Source organism: Chlorocebus sabaeus, chromosome 2 (assembly GCF_047675955.1).
Source record: "Chlorocebus sabaeus isolate Y175 chromosome 2, mChlSab1.0.hap1, whole genome shotgun sequence".
Lineage (NCBI taxonomy): Eukaryota > Metazoa > Chordata > Mammalia > Primates > Cercopithecidae > Chlorocebus > Chlorocebus sabaeus.
Window position 1 is genome coordinate 65,555,371 of NC_132905.1, and position 22,455 is coordinate 65,577,825.

Consider the following 22,455-nt stretch of genomic DNA (forward strand, 5'->3'; position numbering starts at 1 on the left):
TCATAGTGACAGAAAGTAGAATGGTGGTTTCCAGGGGCTGGGGGTAAGGATAATGGTAGTCATTGTTTAATGGGACAGAGCTTCAGTTTGGGAAGATGAAAATGCTCTTTAGATGGATGCTGGTGACGGCGGCTCAACAATGTGAATGTACTTAATGCCACTGAAGTATAAACTTAAAAATGGTTAAAATGATAAGTTTTTTATTATGTATATTTTACCACTGAAAAACCCTTTACATTAAGCTAAATTACTTTTTCCTTCAGAGTATTTCTTGCATCTGTCACATCCTTTTCAGTAGTCACAGGCACGGAAGTCTCATTTCATGCCAGAAACAATTTCCTGAAGGGCAAGATCATTACCCGTCACCAAGATTGGAACAGGCAGGGCCTTCTAGTGGACACTATCAGGGTTCGGAGCACAGATTTACCCCCAGGCAACAGATTCTACTCTCTTCCTGCAGGATCCTGCTGAGCTGGGATCCAAAGGAGTCCCAGTGAGAGGCAGGACCGGTGCTGGGCTCTTCTAATGAGAGGAGCGCTTTTAGTTCTCAGAAGCAACCACGGCTTGGGAGAGGCGAGGTGCAGGCAGGATGCACTGATGGGCAGGTGGGCATGCAGTAAGGGACTGAAGCCCTGCTCTTTGTTGCCCTGCTAGGGATGCATTCATTGAATCAGAGGATCCTAGGTCAGGAGAGCTCAGAAAGACCTTTGGATCAACCCCCAGTGGTTACCGAAGGCCAGCCTGCAGAAGGCGCCATGGCTGTTCAAGATCCGGTTCCCAGGCCTCATTGCAGACATTGAATTCATCAGGTGAGGCTTCAGAATTCATATGAACATCTACAGATTAAGCTCCCCAAGTGGCTTAGATGGGCAGCCAGATTTGAGAATTGTTGGTTCTGGCAAGGAAACACAAACAAGTCCATTGGAAGTATTAATAATTTAAAATTTGTAGTTGGAGGATTTAAGCTTGAGTCCTGTAGGGCTCTATGGTCTCTCTGTTGACAAATAGCCTTTGGCCGTCTCTTCCAGGACCAAAGCCAACATGGAGACCAGCCGCACTTCCAGGACTCTGATACCCTTCTAAGTACACAGTAAAGCATAAAAGGCTCTGGGGCAGAGCCCACCTGACCCAGGGCTGAGTCTAGTGCTCTGAAGTTCCACCAAGGAGTCTTTGTTGTTTATGTTTTCTTTTTTGGGGTGTATGTGTGTGTGTACGCAAACCAGGGCGAGTAAGCATTGCTGTGAATTCAGTTTTTCTAAGCAATCTTACAATCTCATGAGAATGTGCAAGCCCTGTAGAAAAATATCCTGAAACAGAGCAGGGAACACAGAGATGGGGTACAGGCTGGGGAGCCCTGCAGGCACATTCTACAACCTAGAATTTGACTTCAAAGACTCTAGCCTTAAGCTGTTGAAATGTGTGGCAGTGGATGAAGTATCCCCCATAATTATCTTAGACTATTTAATCTGGTAAACCTAAAAACAAGTGCCACAAATCACTTCCTACATGACCCACTGGATTTTCTGGGAGCTTTCCTCTCCTCCCACCCACTTCTCATCTGAATGTCCATGGTGGAGCACCCCTAAGGAGCAAGTCCTCTCACCCTACCCAATCCTCCTGCCCCTGGCCCCCAACCCATATCACCCTTCTGGGTGTGAAAGACTCCGAATTCAAAGCTAAAATAAAAAAGAAACATTATTTTATTATTATCAAAGTACTGTCTGCACATGATAGAAATTGCAGATGAGCTTAAGACAAAAATCCAAGTCTCCATCTGCTCCAAGCTTCTGTTTCAGTGCTCAGGAGCAGGTTGTTATGTCCCAGTTCTCCTGGCGTCTTACCTCACAACTTCTCTAGACCGTAGGCCTACCCAGCAATAACTGCACTTGCCTGTTTCACAGAATATGTGTCCGGCCTGTGATGTGGAAGATAGCAATTGACCCATCCACGTATAACCCCACCTCCAATATTTGGCATTTAGATTTAAATATTGATATAGGTTATCTTTTGTCTTGAACCACTGTATGTGGATGTTGGAGAAACATATCCCAAATCGAATTCCTTAGCTTAAAATCATATAGATTGTGGTGAGGCTTGAGGTAGATATTAATGTGTCAAGAATCACTGAAGTGTCTGGAAAAGTAAAGACGGTGGAAAATAGACTGAATCGGTTTTTGTCCCCCGAAAGAAAGTATTATCTCTGGCATGGGTTGAACTGCTTAAGGTTTCAAAATAAGTGCCAATGTTGGAGATTTGAGGTTGATCTCTAAATAACACTTATTGAAGAAGTGGAAAATTTGGCTGAATCAAAGGAAAACTATTGCAGGAGATCCAAAAGGACCCTGAATGGAATCAGTTCCAGGAGAAAGCCGCTGTTGTCCATGCCTGGACAACCACTAAAGAAGGCAGAAAGAACACGTTTGTCAAATTGGCCAAGTCTAAAGAGAATGTTTTCAAAGAAGTAAACATTGTCCAAGTGTCAAAATGAAAAGTATTGAGAACACTGTGATCAGTGTACATGAAGTGGCCAGAGGCAGGACAGCCCCAAATACCCTCTACAGAAAGGCTCACAGTGACAAGGCGCCATTGTGACAGAAATTAGAGTGATTGGAATGAAAGGTTTTGAGGGCCTCAGCTGATGATTACATCTGGCGCGTATCCCTGACTTTATTTTAAAAGAAAACTTGCTCCCAATAGAGAAAAAGAGGAGCCCAGAGGCTGTTTTGACTTTAGAATGAGGACGGGGGATAGTGGGTCTTCTAACAGCAAACACTCAAATCGTACTGTAAGAGGTCACACAATGTCACTGTATACGATCTCTCAGCTAAACTTGATCCAAAACCATTGGTGAGGAAAGGGGGCTTCGGAATGCTGAGGTGCACCAGGTTTCCCAGCTGCAAGGCAGAACACAAGGGCATGAACCCAAGCATCTCAACACTTTCAAATGCAGCTTGGGAAAGTGAGTTTGGTTGTCAGAGCCTTTCAAAGAGACAATCATTGTATTTAATTCTCCAGAAGAAACTCTCTTGAGTTCTGATCCCAACCTGACTCGGACCAAAAGTCTAAACTCAAAACCAAACAGTAAAATGCAATCCCTTTTCTGTGCCTTGTCAACACTGTCCCAGACAACCTGGTAATTGCTGACGAGCCATGGAATCATCTGCTCCTTTTTACCTGCCTACCCCTGGTGGGAGCTTGGACATTTGGGTCCCTCCGTAGCTCCTCTGCCACTTGCCTGCTGAGAAGGTTGTTATCAACAAGCCTGGCTTGTGAGGGATGTTCCCCCTAGAACTGGTGATGAGAATGAGCAGCACAAACACTATCTCCGGAGGGCCTGGTCCTGCTGGGCCTCCTGCCAGTGCCTTCCATACATCTCCCCATTCATCTTCACGACAGCTCAGTGAAGGAGATACCACAAGAGTTCAATTGCACTGTTGTGGAAACAGAAGCTCACATGAAGTAGAAATGTGCCCCCAGGAAATGCAACTAGTAAAAGGTGCAAATGAGACCTGAACTCATGTGTGCCCAACTCCAAAGACCTCCTCAGCTACTGCTTTGCCTCCTTCCGTGGAGTCTGTAAACCATACAAGTCATCTAAAGACTCCAGCCTCTACAATTGGAGCCAATAATGGTACTATTTCCTTGCAATCAGTGAAGATGTCCCCACTTATCCTGTCTGCAGTTCTGCACTCCCGCCTCTCAGTGATAGACATCTGGTTCCTCCCCTTACTCTTCAGGACAAGTGCTTGTCTGCATCAAAAAGGTAATTTCAGCTTCCTAGGAAGAAAAGTTGCCTGCAAGAACCAATCTCATGTTTCCAAAGAATGAAGGAAGAGGGTGAGCTTGCAGGGCGAGGAGCTTGTGATAACAGTAGCATCAATAATCACGGCCAATACATGAAGCTTTTCTGAAAAGCTGGGATCCAAACTCAGACCATATGCCCAAAGAGAGGATCTTAGCAGAGAGCAGCAGCCCGAGGATGGGAGGCTGTGGCAGGGAGTCTGGGGCTAGAACCAGGGAACAGACCCATCTATTCTAGCAGGCAGGGCCCAGGAAGTGTGCCTAGGCCTGGGATGTGCCCAAGAATTTTTCTTCCTTTCCTGGCCAAGATCAAACAATGACCTTCTTAGCTCAGGCCTGTGCCTCCTTCATATAGCCAGTCCAATAGAAAAAACACTCAAAGGCAGCCAGCCTTTTGGGGGAAGGGGACTACAACAGAAATGTTGTTGGAATCAGAGGGTGGAGAATGAGCTGCTCCATCGTCAATGCTGGAAAAGCCAGCTGTGCACACAGGCGGTGGGGGAGAGGATCGACCCTGGGATTCTGACCTCACACCACACACACTCAGCCTCTGGTTGGATCGCACACCTAAGTGTGAAAAGTAAAAGAAAGAACATGGCGAAAGAGAACATAGAAGAGCATAGGAAAGGATTGTTAAAATGAAAAATACAAAGGCACATACCCTAAACAAAACATTGATACATTAAACTGTCTTCAATTTTTAAGAAAAATCTATATGGTGAAAGAAATCAGGCCGCACCCGGTGGCTCACGCCTGTAATCCTAGCACTTTGGGAGGCGGAGGTGAGAGGATCACTTGAACCCAGGAGTTCAAGACCAGCCTAAGCAACATAGTGAGACCCCCCAACCCCTCGTCTCGAAAAAGGAAAAAGAAAAGGAAATCATCAGCACAGCGGTCCCTAATGAAGCTGAAAGGAGACTATCTCATACGTCTGCAATTTCCTTTCTGGCCTACCCTAGAGAAGCTCTCACACAGGTGCACACGAAAACCGGGACAAAGGTGCCCGTTGCAACTCCAATTTAAGAGGAAACGAATGGAGCCAACCCAGTGTAAAATCAAGTCAATAGATAATGCTTTAATTAACCACCGTCTGTTAGTTATCATCACAAGCACCTGATCCTACAAGCTCCACCCTATTTCACCATTCCCAATTAAATCAGGAAGGACTTAATTAACTACAGTCCATCAGGACAAGGTCCCCGAGTCAAGAAGGCAGTGAGGCTTGTAAGAATTCTAGCCATTGTCAGCATCATGAAAGAGAAAGCAACCCCAGTTTACTTAAGCCACTGGTATTTGGAGTTTCTATTATGTTGAAACCTACATTTCACTTAGTAAAAGTGGAATTGTAGGCTGAGGCAGGAGGATCACTTGAGGCCAGTTCGAGACCAGCTTGGGCAACATAGTGAGACTCCATCTCTACAGAAATTTTAAAAATAAAAAAGAAGTGGTATTATGACATCTTTGTACTCTTTTAAATTTAAATTAACTTAAAATTTTTTGAAAACTAAAGTACTTAGGAATGAAAACACTGGGCTGCGTTGGATGGGAGAGGATTCCGTTGGGAGCACAGCAGAAGCTTAGCAAACGCCCACTGAGGAGGGAAGGCAGGTGTGTCCGCAAAGGCCAGCGAACAGGAGGACTGCTGAGGGTGACTGAGGCAGCACTTCCTCTTCAGAGCAAAGCTCCCAGGCCCAGGGCAGCACCCCAACCTAGCCAGGGTGAGGGACCTGCTGGACCCACAGGAGGGAGGAGAAACAGCCCACGGGCCTTCCGATTTGTACGTGGTATGAGCGACCCCTGATTTAGGCCTCATATATTTAGTGGTAATGTTTGTATTTTTACTTCTCCTTTTGTCATTTTTAATTCAATTGTTATTTCTCTTTCTCAGTTTAAGTTTGCCATAGTCTGTATGAGATTAATTCATTAGATTATCAAAACTCAAAGTCAGCTGAAGACAGCTAAGAAGAACCCCCCAGGTGGAAAAACTGGAGGAGGGGAGGGAGGAGTGGAGAGGGCCCTGGAATTCCCTGGCAGCCACCCCCGCCCCTGCCCCCATGCCCAGAGTTGCCCCTTTGATGACTGCTGTGACAGCAATCACTGGGCCACTCTGCTCTGAGTCCGGGGCTCCTCCCTGCCCCTGCTGTCTTCCTTTGATCTCCTGGAAGCCGCCTTGTTTTCCAGCACACGGAAACCCCTGGAAATGCTGGCTTGTCTGGGGAGTCTCCTCGGGAAATGCCAAGCAGGGAGAACGGGGAGGGTCCTGAGGATGTGATCCCGAAGCCCAGCAGGTGATCCTGAAACTGGCAGGCCCCACTGAGCCTGGCCCGGCTTGAAAGAGACAGTGAGCAAGGTCGCACAGGACCCTTAGAGCAAGTGGCTGGGTAGGCCGGGCAGTGAGGGACAGGAGTCAGACCCCGGGGAGAGCACTCAGCTGGAGGGTCTGTGGGAGCTGGGGAGAGTGTCCTGTGTCCCGAAGAGTCACTGGGCTTCCCCTGGTCCGCCACCTCACCTTCAGCTTCACAGAAAAGGGCCAGTGGCTTGGTCCTGGTCGTTGCCAGCATTCTCTAATCATTCAAAGGAATGCGTCCAGAAATACAGGACCTCGTTTCTGGAAAAGCAGGTCCATTTCAGTGAGGAGTTACTGGGACCTTCCTATGAGACCACATGGGTGTTCGGTGCCAGTGCCAGCAACACAAACAGGGCACCACACAAGTCCCGGTGGCCCCAGAGACAGACAGGCCAACGAGTGCCCAGGAAGAAGCTGAGTGAGACAGAACTCTTACAAGAGGTTTCAGGAGAGAAAGTCTCCCAGACCTGAGACCTGGGGAGAGCCCCTCAGAGAGCTGTGAGCTGCGGCTGTGGGCTGGCCAGCCAGTCCCTCCGGGCCCTCCGGTTTCACTCTGGCCTCAGCAACATGTTGACGTCTTCGGGGCTCCGCAGCCTGGAGCCCACATGTACTTCTCTTCACCTGGCTATGTCTTGATATTCCCATCTCTCTCCACCTGGGAAGGGAGGCTATCCCAGGCCACTGGGGATTCAACTAGAAAATACACACTTGTAAGGGTCCGTGGTGTCTGCACACCCATGGTCTCACATCTGGGTGTGGGGATCCCCATCCCTTTTTCACAATGAGGACAGAGCTGGTGCCCAGGACCCTAAACCACTGCTCATGTAAGAGCCAGTGTGGGCACTCCCTTTGGAGTGCATGTGGGTATCTGCCCTCAGAATGGTGGGGGACTCACTGGTGATTGGCAGGATGCCCCAAGTTCACCCGCCCCTGACCTTACAAGGTGAGAGTGACCTCCGTGGGCGTTGCAGGCCTCTCTCAGGACAGTCGCAACCTATTCCAGGCACCAGCACTCTAGTTCTCACAGCACCTTATGGCCTGCTCATCCCAAAACCCACGAAGGCATTTCCACCCTCACTGACACCCCCTTCCTACCCCCACGTGCACCATCACTCTGCAGCTAAGAAACCACGTTACTAACGCTTCAGCTGCAGTTCCAGCGAACTCAGCGCCATCAGAGAAAGGATACAGACACCTTGGGTGATGTTTTGGGCACATCTGGCTGCTTTCCTGGAATGGTCACATTGAGTTGCTGCTTCTTTGCACACAGAGTCTAGAAACAAATTCTTACTTTTTATCACCAGGCATGCTGTCTGAGACTGTTCCCCATCCCGTGTTCCCCACAAAAACCACGCTCATCCCCTGACCTCCATGTCCCTCAAGCCGAGTTACTTCTTATTTGTGGTTTGGTCTGTATGCACCTCCCAGGAAGTATTCTGAGCCTGCAGCACTCAAAGTGTGGTTTCGAGACCGGGAACACTCCATCCTCTGGAAGCTGGTGAGAAATGTAGGTTCCCTGGCCCTGCTCACAGCTACTGGGTCAGAATCTTCGGGTGGGGAAACTAGGAACTCGCTTTTTAATATGACTTCAGGGGATGCTGGTTGCTTCTGAAGTGTACAAGGAGCTGCGGATAAACATCGAAGGCATGTTTCACAGGGACAAAGCTGAAGTCTGGTCTGGGAAGGGTGCCTTATTCAGTCTTTTCAGAGCCCCATTTGCTGCTGGAGTTGCAGGCTAGAACGGTCTTGGTGGAGAACTCAGAATCACCCACAAACTGTGCCGTTGAGCTGCGCCGGCTGTGGCCACAAGAGGGCACCCGTGACGACCTAATGGGCGCAGCTCAGCCATTCCTGGGGGCATCTTCGTCTTTCTGGTTCTCCACTGCTCCAATTGCAAGCGGTCACCCGTCCTGGAAACACCTTTGAGGAAGAGGGACAGCCATAAGGAGCCAGGCCCCTAGTACCAGCACTTGGCAGCGCGTCCCTGGCTTGGGAAGCTGCATTCAGGGAGGTGCAGAGAACAGGGTTGCGGGCTCCTGCTCTTGGTTTCCTCAACCCCTGCCCAGGACCCCCCAGGCTGGGGCCCCCGTCCTGAGACCCTTGGGGAAGCAGACACCTGCAGGACCTCGCACCAGGCCTCCGGGGCTCCCCACCTCTCTCTCAAGAGGCTCAGCACTTTCTCTGGGGCCTGTGCCTGCTCACCCACGATCCTAGCGTCCACTGTCATCCCTTTCCTGCCTTTCTACGCATCTTCCCCTCCCACCCCACCTCCACTGTTGAGTCCAGCTCTCACCTTCCAATCATACCTCTTGCACTTGTGTTCCAGCGCCGGGCTCTGACCTCTACTGGGGCGCCCAGTGGAGGGCCCCTTTAGCCAGTGGAGGTGCTGGGGCAGCTGGGGCTGGGTCTTATGTTCAGGGCACTCCCTCTCTCATTGTTGGTCTTTCCCAACCCACCTGCCTGGGTGCTGTTCCTGTCGCCTGAACAGGAGATGATTTAAACGGCTTTAGAAGAGAGGCCGCGTGTGGGAGAGACAGGGTGTAACCACAGAGATGAGGCCTGGAGGGAGGAGTTTCTGCCCCAGCAGGTGAATTTAAGGGCCAGATCTGAGCCCTGGAAGGCTCCAGTGGATGCCAGGTATCTGAAGGGCAAAGGCAGGGGCTGCTGGAGCCTGCATCATGTCGAGTCCACAGAGGAGGAAGGCTCTGCCCTGGGCACTGTCACTGCTTCTCATGGGCTTCCAGCTCCTGGTGACCTATGCCCGGTGCTCTGAAGAGGAAATGGGTGGTAATAATAAACTAGTCCAGGATCCTATGTTCCTCGCCACAGTGGAGTTTGCCTTGAACGCTTTCAACGTGCAGAGCAAGGAGGAGCATGCCTACAGACTGTTGCGCGTTCTGAGTTCATGGAGAGAGGATAGCCTGGACAGAAAGGTTGGTGACCACATCCTCTTCTGGCCTGTCCTTCTCCATCTGCCCCTAAGTGTGGGACCAAGGTGTCTGGTCTAGGAGACTTGATTCACCATCGGCAGGCCATAGTTGGGTAGTCCATAACTAATTATGGTAGTTTCAGTTTTGGAAAACATTGAACTTAAAAAAAAATTAAAATTAGGTAAATGTCTATTCACATGCAAGATATATTTTTCAATCTTCATGATTTTTATGACATTGTATAACTGAAGAGTGACTTCAGAATAAGGACTTCTAAGGAGATGAAGCTGACAAGAAGAGAAAATAACCAAAGAGACTGAGAAATATTGCAAGGTCATAAAATGAAAATGGAAAAGCAAGGACACACACACACACACACACAGAGAGAGAGAGAGACAGAGACAGAGAGAGAGAGAGACAGGCAGACAGAGAGAGGACAGTGAGAATTCAGGGCAATAAAGAACACCATCAGCCCTGAGAGGCCACTGTGAGAGGTCAGTTCTCTGATCTCCACCTTCTCTGGGCTCCTTGCTCTGTCTGCACTTAATGAACTGAAGGCTGATTTACACTCTTCCTCAATGGACCTTCATCCTAAAATGCTTGCCTTTTTGATGAAATCATTAACTTGGTCAGCAATGCACAGTTCATCTGGGCTTCAGGCATGAACAGTTAAAATGCCCTCCTAATGGAGCACTTCTGGTTTAGAGAGAGAAGGAGCATTGCTCTTCCTTTCTCGGAAGCAAGATCCTGAAGGAAGGGCAGAGGTACTCCAGTGCCGCACACAGCTTAAGCTCTGGAAAGACTCTGTGCAAGGCCCTGGCTGGTTCTCTGCCTCCTGGGGTGGATTCTTCTCTGCTGTCCTCAGGATTGCAATGCTGGTACAGAGGAATTCTCCTCCTCGCTCATTTCCTGCCTCCTCTCAGGAGAATTAAAAGCCTGATGCAGCCCTCAAAGGGGCATCTGGTCAAGTAATGGTGTCTGCTAAGAGTCATGCTGGAACCTTGGAAGTCTCAGAGACTGAGATTGGCCAGGCCTCATGCTTCTGCTTTCCCAGTGCTTTGCTTGATTCTCCAAGACCTCGGTGCAAACCTCCATTCTTAATACCGTTAGAATAAAATCTAAGCTCCTTACTGTGGTCTATAAATCCTAAATGACTGTAAGTCCTAAAAGCCTTCCACGTGGCTTCCTGGATATGGCAATCCCAGCGTCAGTTTGGGGGCTGGGAAGAATAGACGGGTAGGAGGGAGGCTATGGAGTGGAATGAAATAGAATGGAGTGGGAAGGAGGGCAAGGAGAACTTCAGCATGCACTTTGCAATAGGGCAGACGGTGTGTCTTGAAGCCGTTTTCCCAGGGTTTGTGCCTGTGTGTAGTGGGAGCACTGTGTGTCATTTTTCTTGGTAGAGGTCGGTTGGAAGGTTTTGATAACACGCTGTAGATGAGGCTCCCTCTGTCCCAGGGCTCAGGTTACCCTGAAAACTCTTGGAGATTCAACACCCTCCTGGACATGTGGCTCTGTCCTCTGGGAACGCAGCTGCAAGATCACATGCCTGCTGAGAGTGAAGCTGGAGTCTCACCGTGGGAAATGGGGGTGGGTGGAGGTGGAGAATGTGTTAGTGGGGTCTGACTCAGCCTGCATCCTCCCCAGACCCACCATGCCCACCTGCTTTTTGCTCTTAACTCCTCAGTCTAGAGAGGATCCCCTGGGTTTTACCTCCAGTGCGCTGATGCCAGGCCCATGGGCAAGCTCTCAAATGCAGTAGAGTGTTGGGGTCTCTCCTGCACAAATGGCATCTTCACTAGCAGCTACTTAGGGGCGGGAGGACAGTGCATCCACTTTAATCTCTTTTCGTCCAACAGTGGCGAGGTAAGATGGTGTTCTCCATGAATCTACAACTGCGCCAAACTGTATGTTGGAAATTTGAAGATGACATTGAAAACTGCCCTTTTCAAGAAAGCCCGGAGCTGAACAATGTAAGACAGTGCCTCAGCTTTCCTCAGGTCCACAACTGTGGATGCTGCATGGGGTGTGGTGTGGGCACAGGAGCAGCTGACAAAGCCATTCCGAGCGACAAAGGCAAGTGAGCCCACAGCAGGCTCTACCAGGCTGCCCTGCTTGTGCCTTAGTGGGAAGCCCAGTGAGGCAGGACACCCAGGGCTTCACTTTCAGGCCCCCAGCCAATCTGAGTTTCCTGACTCTGCCCTCTGACACCATTGCAGCTGCCTGCACCTGGGCCACATGGCCTTCAGAACCTTCTCTCTGGTCTTCCTCCCCACTTCTTCCCTGCCTTCTAGAGAAAGAGCCTGGAGACAATGGTGACAATGTCTGTGGATACTTTTCTCAGGGTTTCCCTACCCTGTCCTAGACCCAAAAGTGGTGAAGGCTGAGAAGAAGCCCCACTGCCCTTGCTCCTAGGCCCTGCTGAGCTGCAGACCCTGCTCTAGGGGATGAGCTCCAAGCGAATCCTGGCTCTGGGAAAACTTCCTGTTCTTAGTCAACCCCCTTATTGTCAGATTAACAAACAGGTAACTAATTGCCTAAGTCTTGGAACTGCTTTCACTGGGACAAAGTGTTCTCCTGCTGCTCTTGGGTGCAGGGATCACACCAGGACAGCCTGGGGTTTCCCTGAGGGGCACGGGCTGGAGGAGGAGGCATGGCACAAGTGACCCTGGCTAAGGAGGGAGCCTCAAATCACGATGTAGGTCAGGATTGGCCTCAGGCTCAGGCTAGACCTGAAGGCCAGAGCCATGTGGCTCAATTGCTGGCCCAGGAATGGGCAAGGTGGAGATGGAACCTGTGTCAAGGGCAGATGCCACAGGATTCCGGAACCTCCCCAAACCCCGCCCTACTGTCTCTTCCTGTTTGTTCCCTCAGACCTTCAGCTGCTTCTGCACTGTTGAAACCATGCCCTGGAAGACATATTTTGGACTCCTGAACAAGACCTGCTCAGAGGGGCTCTCCTGAGTGAAAGCCACTTACATGCCTGGCCTCATGCTGCCCCACCAGCTGTTCCCAGGAGTTGCACATCAGTGGCTGAGCAGCTCTGTGCATATTTGTTCTCTTACTTTGCAAGTGTCTGAGGTTTTATGACTTGGCATTTTAGAAACTCCTCATTGTCCAGGTTCCTCATGTAGAATAGGTCATTAAACATCAGCATTTCCAGAAGCTTCCTGTGCCATGTTCTGGAGGGAAGGGCTGAGCAGTTGATGGAGTTCCTCTCAGAAAGGCAGCCTATTTGCATCTGTGTCAGTGGGGTCCTCCCTCCCTTAGGACCTCGTGAACCAGCTCCAGGTGGCACAACCAAGACAAGTCTGAGCTGCTGTCTCTATATTTATGGCTGATGGTGACCCATGTGGCCAGAGGTAGAATGTCTGTGATCTTGCAGGACACCCAATGTGCACGATTGAGCAAGACAGAGCTCTGGGTCCCACTCAGCATGTGTGGCTTCTGCTCTCGAGGGGAGGCTCACACAGCTTTCCTGGCCCGTGGAAGGTTGGTGAATAGAGGAAGGACTTCTAGCTTCACCCTTATAAAGTTGTCCTGGCATCTGGGGCAGCAGCATCTTCTGGAAGAGTCTTAGAAATGTCCAACTTCAGGGCCTCTGACCTTTGGAAAATGCATCTGCACTCTCACAAATCCCCAGGGATGCAGAAATTCCCTGAAAATGCAGGATTTGCAGGAATGCACACCCCCGGGGGATGCGGTGTGAGATGCATGGGCAGACTAGATGCTACTAAGACCTTGCCCAAATCACCTAAACCAGGGTTTGGCAAACAAATTTCTGAAGAAGCCAGAGAGTAACTATTCTGGCCTTTGTGGGCCGATGGTCTCTCAGCTACTCAGAATTGCTGTCATATCTTGAAAGGAGCAATAGCCAATGTGCAAACATATAAGAGTGGTTGTGTTCCAATAAGTGTTTATTTACACAAACAGGCAGTGAGCTGCTTGGGTCTCAGGCCATAGTTGCCAGTCTCAGATGCTAAGAGCTCCTCTGGACCCTGGTGCCCCTGAGACACACCATGCTACCAGCTCCCAAGCCACGCACCTGCATCTCCCCCAGCTTCACTCAGGGGTTGATCTGTGCAAATGAGCTCCATCAGCAGAGCAGGTGCGCCCTGCAGGTGTGGGAAATGTCAAATCTGAGGGACACATTCTGTCATGGAAGTGAGCAGGTCTATGTCCCAGTCTTCCCAACCTCAGGGCACCCAATTCAGGGTTGAATTTCTGCATTTGCATCCCAACAGGATATACCCCTATCGTCCACACTGTGGTCTCTAGAAAGAAACCATCACATCCTCCAGCTAAAAATTAAATAAAGTACTCTTTCTGGACAAGACTTAAGTTTCTTCTCCATGAAGATGCCTTCAGCATGTATCTGTAGTTACCTGAGAACTTCAGTGGGACTAGTATACCCTGAAGGCAAGTTCTAAATACCCTAAACCCAAGTTCTTATTCTCCCTATCCCCCAGGAATCTGAACCACTAGGTCTGGGCAGGGCCAGGGAATTTACACGTCTCACCAGCTCTCCTGGGACAGACCTGTTCCTAGTCCCCAGACCACACTTGGAATGGTGCAGGTTCAGAAGCCATCATGGCGGGTACATGCAGACCAAACCATAAGTGAGAAGTATCTCCCCTCAAACGGCATTGGGGTGAGGTTGAGAATGATTTCTTCATTGCACGCTGAATTGGGGAAGGGGTCAGAACACTATGCCTGACTGTAAAGAAAAAGGAGAGTTTCTAGACCCCAGGCAACAGGATGGTGCCTCTGGAGAAGTGAGAGGCTGCACTGGCCCTGACAACCTGGCCCTCTGCACAGCAACTCCTCAGAGCTGGAGCTTATATTTAGTCAGTTCTCATAATTAATTGTTTAAATTTTTCTAATTTTTTGTGTTATGAAAAGTGGTATGATGAATATTTATTTTATATTTATCGTTGTGTATATATGGTTATTGCTTTCTTATAGGCAATGTGCTCAGAGATTAAACTATTAAAAATTTCTTAAGAATTTTTAATAAGCATTGTTACAGTGTCCTCTATTAAAGCAAGTAATAGGTCATTATCATGAGGTTGCTTTTGTACCTGGAGCTTTTTCATAAGCAAACGAAAACTTAACTTGGAGGCATTTCTCATGGCTGACTTACAAATTAAAATCTACCATCAATCAATCACAAACAGCCAGCCAGTTAGTTATATAACTAGGGACTTCTGATCACAAGATACCCAAATCAGGCAAACACCTAGGACCAGGAACATCACCATTGCCTGGGTGCTGGTTAGAAATGCGATTCTCCTGGCCCCACCCACACCTACTTGGTCAGTGTCTTGGGAAGTGGGGTGGCTAAAACTTGGGTTTTAATACGCGCTCAGGAGATTCTGGTCTCTCTGAAGTTTACAAGTGCCTGCAGATATATGTTGAAGTCATTGCACCTATCATATCACGCCCAAATAAGGTAGACATCTAGCTAAGCCAATCAGGTAATTTCTTCACTTTGCTCCCTTGTTCAGCCTGTGAAACCTTGCTGTTTATGCTACTAGAGAAAAGCTTTCTCAATCTTTTCCAGTTTTGAGTGTTGCCCAGTTCATGAATTCTTCTTTGCCCACATACACTCTATTGAATTCACTTTGTTTAAAGTTTTTCTTTAACAATTTAGTGTCAGATGTGGAATCCTAAGGCAACCTCCAGCAGCATCTAGGAAAACCTACCACCCAGCAAAAGCACCAGCTGAGCCACGGTGCTGTCTTGCTGTAGCTGGAAAGTAGGGGTGAGTTTCCTTTCAAATAGGAGCTCCAGAAACTTGCATTTTGACCCCTCCAACTTTATTTGTGCATTTCCTTAGCCAGTCTCCATTCAGAATCAGATTGGATCCAATAAACAGCAGAACTGAGACCAGTTAGAGCCCTCAGGTAGGTACTTTCTGAAAATTGATTTATCCAAAATAAAGGAGCCTGGGACTCCACTTGCTGGGATACTGGCTAATTTTATGTATGATAATTAGGGACCACAAACCTTTATATTTTTGGACAAACAAGTTAACCTTGCTAAGGACAGTTTAGGATGACAGCATGCACATGGGGAAGTTTTAATCTTGGCAACATTGTTCATTTGCAAGGTGCAATAGATAAGAATCGAAAATACCTGAAAACAATACCACCATCATCATTAACAAACAGGCCATTGACTGTTGCTTACCCCCTAGTTTTCACTAGAAATTCAAGCTAATAGTAGTGAAGAGTTATAACTAACACATGGTAATTAATGCTAGAAATAATAAGAGAACCAACTCCGTATGTAAGAGTAGTAAGACAAGTTTTTGGTAGGTGAAGCTATGAGATGTAAAGGATGTGTTTTTCTTTAAGAGAAAGGTATTTTTTTAACCTAAAGTAGAATGGCAAGTTGTTCCACAATGGAAAAGGGAAAGCAGATAGAAAAGAAGTTGTACCAGGTTTGTGGAAAGATATCTTGGGAAAGATTTCATGTGTAATAAAGTTTGATAAGATTTGAAAGAAATTGTTTATAATTTGTTTAATTGATTATTCATATCAAAAGTATACTGATGTAACACTAGAATTTGGCCTCCTATGTTAAAAAGACAAGGATATCTTGAATTATTGTACTGCCCTAATGGGAAATTGTGAAAGATGTTTTTTAACCTTTTAAGAATTCTAGCTAGGAAACAAAGACTGTCTTATCAAAACAATTTATTATGCTTCATGTTGTCTTTTGTCAAGTCTTTAGTTACTTTAGAAAACCAAAACCTCTCTGTTAAAGGAGTCAAGGTTTTCACTGCAACAATGTATCTTTCTGTGTTTGCCTTTAAAATCTATTCATCACCATCTTGAGTAACAACATTTTGTCACAGTGACTTCATGTCCTATTTAATCAGGTATTCAAGCCTTAATACTTTGACCACTTTCCCAAATCAAATTTTTTATTATTTTTTCTTGCTTTTTTTAAATTTTAAATTTTTTAAAAAATTTATATCCCAAATCAAATTCTACATTAAGTCTTGTGACCTTAAACTAACTTTAGGAGTTTCCAGCTGACCCACGTCACATCTCGAAAGAATTTGTTTTCTCTTCTTACAAATAATGATAAACTAATTAGGCTTACTTGATATGTTAAATTCTATAAGAAGTACTGTCAAATAATAAAAATTCTCAGGTGGAATATTTCCACCACTAGCTGAACCATTTGAGCACTTACAGTTGAACTTCATTGAATTGCCATTCTCAGTGGGATATCAGCATGTTCTTACAAAAATCTGTGTGTTCTCTGGTTGTATAGAAGCTTTCCCATGCAGGAAGGCTAATACTATAATAGTAGGTAAAAGGTTTTTAGAAAATGTGTTTTCTTGATGGGGAATTCCTGAATAAATCTCCAGCAACAGAAATCCTCATTTCACTGGACAAGTTATAACACAGTTAAATAAGGTATTACATGCACAATGGCATTAGCATTATTTCTATCATACTTAATTGCATAGGAGAAAGGGCGAATGGCATTTTAAGACTGAAATTGGAAAAGCTAATCAATCAACAAGACTTTCTTGGCCAAATGTATTCCTATCAGTTTCGGTGGCAACCAGATCCACTCCTACAAGAAAATACAGATTAATATTTCATGAACTCGTTACCAGAAGACCTATGCACCTAATAATAGAGCCTTATGTATCTCCTGATTTTATAAATTCCAACATGAGTCAGCGTTATAAATTTTACTGCATTATTTCAAAGTGTATTTTCATCAAGTAAAAGAAGTCTTACATGACCCACCAACTGATGACAACCAGACCGTTCGTAATCTAGAACTCAGAGATTGAGTCTTTTAAAAATGACACCAGAAAAAGACTGTGCCTAAACCCCACTGGAAATGACTACACCAAGTTCCTCTCAGTATCCACACTTCAGCAAACCTTAAGGGCCTTGAGCCTTGGGTCCACATTTCTCATCTCAAAAGGTCCCCTTCAGACTCTTGTAACTGCACATCCATTGACGATTCCAAGGTGAAACTGCGCAGAAGCAGATGGCATTCTAGGCGTAGACAGCTTTCCCAAGATCATGAATCAAGACTTCTCTTAATGTCATCATAAAATAATTGTTCCTTTCTCTCTTTTCCCTGTGCATTCTTTTTGCTTATGAGTGGCAGAATAATGCTATGATCAGGATCTCCCAATCAATAGCTTCAGCAAGAATCATAACTGAATGTTGGAGAGGTCACGCTAAACTTAAATTACTATATAATTTTAGAGATCCTCTAGTTCACCCTATAACAAGTTTTACTGATATCCCTAGTGTGAATGCACGTTGGAATTGCATATGTGGATTATACTTTAAGATTCATATGTTCAGATTTCTTGTTTAAATCTAACAGTAGACAGAATCTCTAGTGAGGATTTTGCAGTGAAGTCTTGCCAGAAACGAAATTTAAAATCCAAAGGGAAAGATTATGCAGCAATTTATAGATACGTTCATAACCCAAATCCCCTCACTGTGGGTAACCTTCAGCCATGCGATAATTGAATAAAATAGCCTTGGCTGAGTAATACTAATGTTTATCTTCTGGTAGCTGCTAACACACAAAGTCCCCCACAGGGAACTGTCTGTTGTGCCCCTCCAGGGTATATTTTTATCCGTAGAAGATTTAATAATCAGCCATAAGAATGAGCAAATCCAGGCTTTGATAAATGAGAAATAAAAGGTCCATGTGCATTGCGGATTTCACCAGCACCACTCTTACTCCATAACTGTCTGGAAACTAAGCCTTGGTCAACACCCTTTAATTTGCATTGTAGAATATCAAAGAATTGGCCAGCAGGCATATATCCCCCTAAATTGGCATCTTGTGGTAGAATACTCCTTTCCTGTCTTGACATATACATAAATGAGGTGATGAGACATACATTGCAAACATACAGCTGATTCTACTGCAAAGGCTATAAAGCCACAGCCTCCTCCAAATCATCTTGCTAAACTTGTTGTAGTTCACAGTATTGCTTTGGAATACCTCTTTGCTGAACAGGGAGGGGGGTGTGAGATGGCTGTCACTGTCTGCTGCACTTAGGTAAATACGTCTGGTTTAGGAGAAACTCAGTTGCAAGAAATCAACTAATAAGGCACTTGTTTAAAACAAGTACATTTTTCGTTTGGCTCATTCTTTGATTTATTTGACTTTAATCGATTTGGGTCATGGTGGCCTTGATTATAGAGCATATTTAGTCTCAGTATTTCCCTCCTGATGGTCAGATTAGTCCTCTTGGCTCACTGTGTCCTCTTGAGTCTTAAATGTTTGCGTGGAGCCACCTACTGTTTGTCAAACAACATCACCCCAGTGAGAAAGACAAAAACATGAAGAACAACAAAAAGAATTACTCAGCTTGGCATCTTATGAATACCATACTGAGACCAACTAAGTCCGTTATAATGATGACAGAGAGCAGAGTTAATGCCCAAAGCTTTGGCCAACCTCTCATGATTATTAAAGCAAATAAGGCCATTAGCTTGAGGTTGTCTCTGTACTGTAGCTCTTCTGTAAGCAAACAGATGCTTACTTTGGAGGCATTACTTGTAACTGACATTTTAAAAGACAAACCTAGCCTCAGTCAGTCACAAACAGTCAAACCAGCCAATTGCTTATATAACTAGACATCTCCCAGTACATGATCCCCAAATGAGGCAAACGCCTCCCACCACACCATGCCCAGGCAAAGCGAATGCCTAGCTCTAGCTAATCAGCTAATTTCTATATTTTGCTTCCATGTTCAGCTTACACAAGTGTGCTGCTAATGCTAGTCAGAGGGCTCTAAACATTTTCTACTTTTGATTGCTACCCAATTTGTGAATTGTTCTTTGCTGTTAAGTTTAAAGAGCAAAGAACTGTTATTTTGTCTAGAGTTTTTGTTTTAATACTTTTGCGATTGATTTTGAAAATTGGGATTTTGAATTCCTGTGTTCTTGATGAACTTCACTCCACCTTGGCTGGCAGGTAGTTAGTTAAGGAAGCAGGTAATTTTCTGAGAATTCCAAAGCCCGCTTGCTCCCTTTCCACCACTGCCACACACCTGCTCCGTTCTTGGTGCAGGTAGATGCTCTTACGTTATTCCTCAAACTGATCTTCACCTTTATTTACTGTAAAACTTTAATTCTATTTGATTCTACCCATTCGTGTGTCTAATGTTATTATCCAGAGATTCTTAGTCTCTTCTGGGAATTGGTGGAAGTCATCCAGACACAAGACACAGGGCCAGAACCACCAACAGCTGGAATGTGGTCCCTGTGAAAATATACTGATAGCCACTTCTCCTCCTCAGGCTCCACCTCATCTGCCTTTGCTCTGTCTCGAGAAGAGAGGCACAGGAAGTGTGCAAGGCCCTACCCAAGTTTTCCACATTGTTGTTACTTTCTGTTCGGTCCTATAACGTCCCCAGGGCTATGTTTCATCCCTGACACACTGGGAAAGGAGAGGAAAGTGTCCAGATGTCTCCCTAGCAGACAAGGAACTGGCTGCAGTGCAGAATAAGGAAATGCATATCTAACACATTTTCGAACAGATTAACAGTTAGTATTTTCTTCTACTATTTCATTTGATTTCAGCTGTAGACATTTGAGGGCGGCCAAGGAAAAGTTGTCATCTCCATGTAAATGATGCAGAGACAGAGGATGAGAGACTAGGACCTGGAGGATGCAGACCTGGATAAGAACTCACATTTCTGGAGAAGGAGGAAATCTGTGACACTATGCTACAATCTGTGCCCCTTTTCCTTCCTGGGGCTGAGGCCAGGGATGCTACCGACTAGGTGTTCCCAGCATGTCCCCGGCCTTGGCCTCTGGCACAGGATTTACTTGCAGACCCACCTTGTGAACATACACAGCATTCATGGCCGCAATTCCCTGATTCTTCATTATAAAGATTCCACAAAGAGAAGTGATTGGGAGGTCAACTTCAGGAGCAGGAATGGATGGTAAGCATGAGATTGGAGAGATCTTTCCAAAGCAACAGAGCCTTCAATACTAGCCCTGTCGGCATGCAAAATCCAAGCATGCAGTTCAAGTTATACACTGCTTTGAACCCTGGAGATACATTTGTAACCAGGAAACATCCTATATTTCATGAATATTCCCTTCTAGAAGGTATAGAAAACTATTAAAGACCCACACGTGTAGTCTGAGTCAGGCAGGAATTAGTGCATGCTCCCAGGGGCCAGTGCCTTGGAGTGGGCTCCTCTCCCCTTGCTCCATGAGGGACGGCTGTGCTCCCAGAGGGTCCTGAGCCAAGATCCCCCTCACCTCAGGGGGCTCACTCCCCATGAGACCCTGTCCTGGGAGCTGCCTCAGAAATGGTTCTCGAATGGAATGAGTGGGGTGGATTGTTTGGAGGACACTTGTTGGAATCACGGTGGATAAAGCACCTCCTCTGAGCTTCCTTCTGCTGATGGAGTCAGGGTCAAGAGAAGGACCAAGGGTGGGAGCAGACAGGGGAGGTGGTGGGAGGGTCTCAAAGGAAAATCTGTTCAAGTTTGGAGCAAGGCAGGGCAGGGCTGTGTGGGTTCTAGAGACCCACCCACCAGATGGGACAAAGTGCAGCAGCTGTGCCCACCTCAGTGCTGACAGGCCGCAGGGAGGTCTCTGGGTCTGGGTCGCCCCTCTGCTTTGCCTGAACAACCACAGTCTAAGGGCCACTCTCCCAGTACATCTATGGAGTCCACGTGCCAAGATGATGGTCCAAACGCACCACAGGTCTTGTGGTGGGTTCTCACAGGCGGACCCTGAAACGCAGACTGGTGGGTGCAGGTGGTTTATCTGGAGGTGATCCCAGGAGGCACAAGTGAGAAAGGGAGATGGAGAAGGGAAACACAAGGTGTCTGTTCTCAATGGGTTACTCTGGGGCCGGGGGCGTTCATCCTGCTGGGGAGCTCTGAGAACCAAGTGGCACACACCTCTGAATCGGGTGCCAGGAGGCTGGGAGACTGGGACATTCACCTGCCTCCCTCCTGAAGAAGGAGTGTGACTCTCAGACTTGACCTTTCCCACACCTGTGGGGTGTACCTGCTCTGCTAGAGGAGCTCCAGTTACGTGGAGAAAGCCACTAGCCAAACTGGGCACATCGCAGGTGCATGAGTTGGGAGCTACCCACGTACTGGTACTTGGGATACCAGCGGCAGCTGCACTCAGAAGGCCTGTTAGGTCAGGGGTTGGCAACTATGACCCGAGGACCAAAAGCAGTCCGGTCTGCTTGTCTTCATGTGTAAACAAAATGTTGTTGGAACAGGACTGCTCTTATTTGTTTATGCATTTCCTATGGCTGCTTTCAACAAACAACAGCAGTGCTGGGTAGTTGAGAAAGTGACTATAAGCCTACAAAGACCAAAATAGTTACTCCTTAAATTTTATGGAGAATGCATGCCGAAGCCTGGTCTGGGAGATGTGGACAGGGTGTCCATAGCTGCTGGCTGTTCTCAGCTAACACACTAGGTATACATGCACCCTGAGCATTAGTGCTGATGTCACATGTGCTGTGTGGGATCCCGAGTCCCTGTCCTGCTCCATGTGCACATCCGTTGCCCTGAGAGGCCACCTTCACTGCCCTTCTGCAGCCTTCAAGGGGCCCTGAGATGGCAGCTCAGATGCACCTTAGCTGTGCCTCTGGAAGCTGCTCAACAAGGGAGAAAAACTTACCCCTGAGAGCCCAGGAGGCTGCCCTGCTGAGAAAAACTCCATCAACTGCCCAGGTCCCTCCTTCCAGAGCACTAGCACACCAAGCTTCTGGAAATGTTGATGTTTAATGACCTATATTCTACCTGAGGAACCTGGAGAAGTGTGGAATTTCCTTTGACAGCATCTGCATGCCCAGTCATGAATCCAAGGGAATTATAAATTGAAAACAACAAACAAGTATGGAGTTGGTTGGCTACCGCAGAGCCAACTTTGCAGAACTGCCAGTGTCCACAGAGGTGAGGGCAACCTGAGCCCAGGCCTGCAGGTGAGAAGCAATCAGGGGAACCTCTGTGCAAGTCTTTTTCAGGAGCTCACACTGCGTTACCCAGGGCTGGGTCCTAAAAGTGAAGAAGCAGGTGAGTGTCTGGGAGGGAAAGCATGGGCAAGGCACTGGGGACAGGGGGCTCTGGAAGCTTGTGGCTCCCACTCTGAGCAAAGGATCAATATCCACCTTGCACATTTCCCCAGCTGTCAATTGATGGATACGGCTTTCGTCCTCATGTGGGGCCATCCAGCCTTACTCCTGGGACATTTCTTAGCTGCTTCCAGATCTGGGGCTCCCTCTTCACTCAGGGTAACCCATGTTAGGACCCGCTTCCCAGACAGTGGCCTCCCGGGACTCCACAGGCTGGCCTGAGTGATTCATACCCCCGAGAGCACCAAA

At 47.1% G+C, this 22,455-nt stretch overlaps 2 protein-coding genes across 2 annotated transcripts in view; one reads left to right on the plus strand and one right to left on the minus strand.

Annotated features, from left to right (window-relative positions):
• Window positions 1–178: 178 nt before the first annotated feature.
• LOC103247032 (uncharacterized) overlaps window positions 179–22,455 on the minus strand; it is a 73,785-nt gene continuing 51,508 nt past the window's right edge. Inside the window, exons 6-7 of the mRNA XM_073004867.1 lie at window positions 8,442–9,237; window positions 179–8,068 (exon numbers count right to left, since the gene is read on the minus strand). The gene's annotated coding sequence lies outside the window, so the exon portion shown is untranslated. The remainder of the gene's footprint in view (window positions 8,069–8,441; window positions 9,238–22,455) is intronic.
• Window positions 8,827–12,058, plus strand: LOC103247033 (cystatin-9). Its single transcript, XM_008019073.3, has 2 exons — window positions 8,827–9,081; window positions 10,938–12,058. The coding sequence occupies exons 1-2, from the start codon at window positions 8,827–8,829 to the stop codon at window positions 11,160–11,162; spliced, it is 480 nt and encodes a 159-aa protein (XP_008017264.3). The 3' UTR covers window positions 11,163–12,058.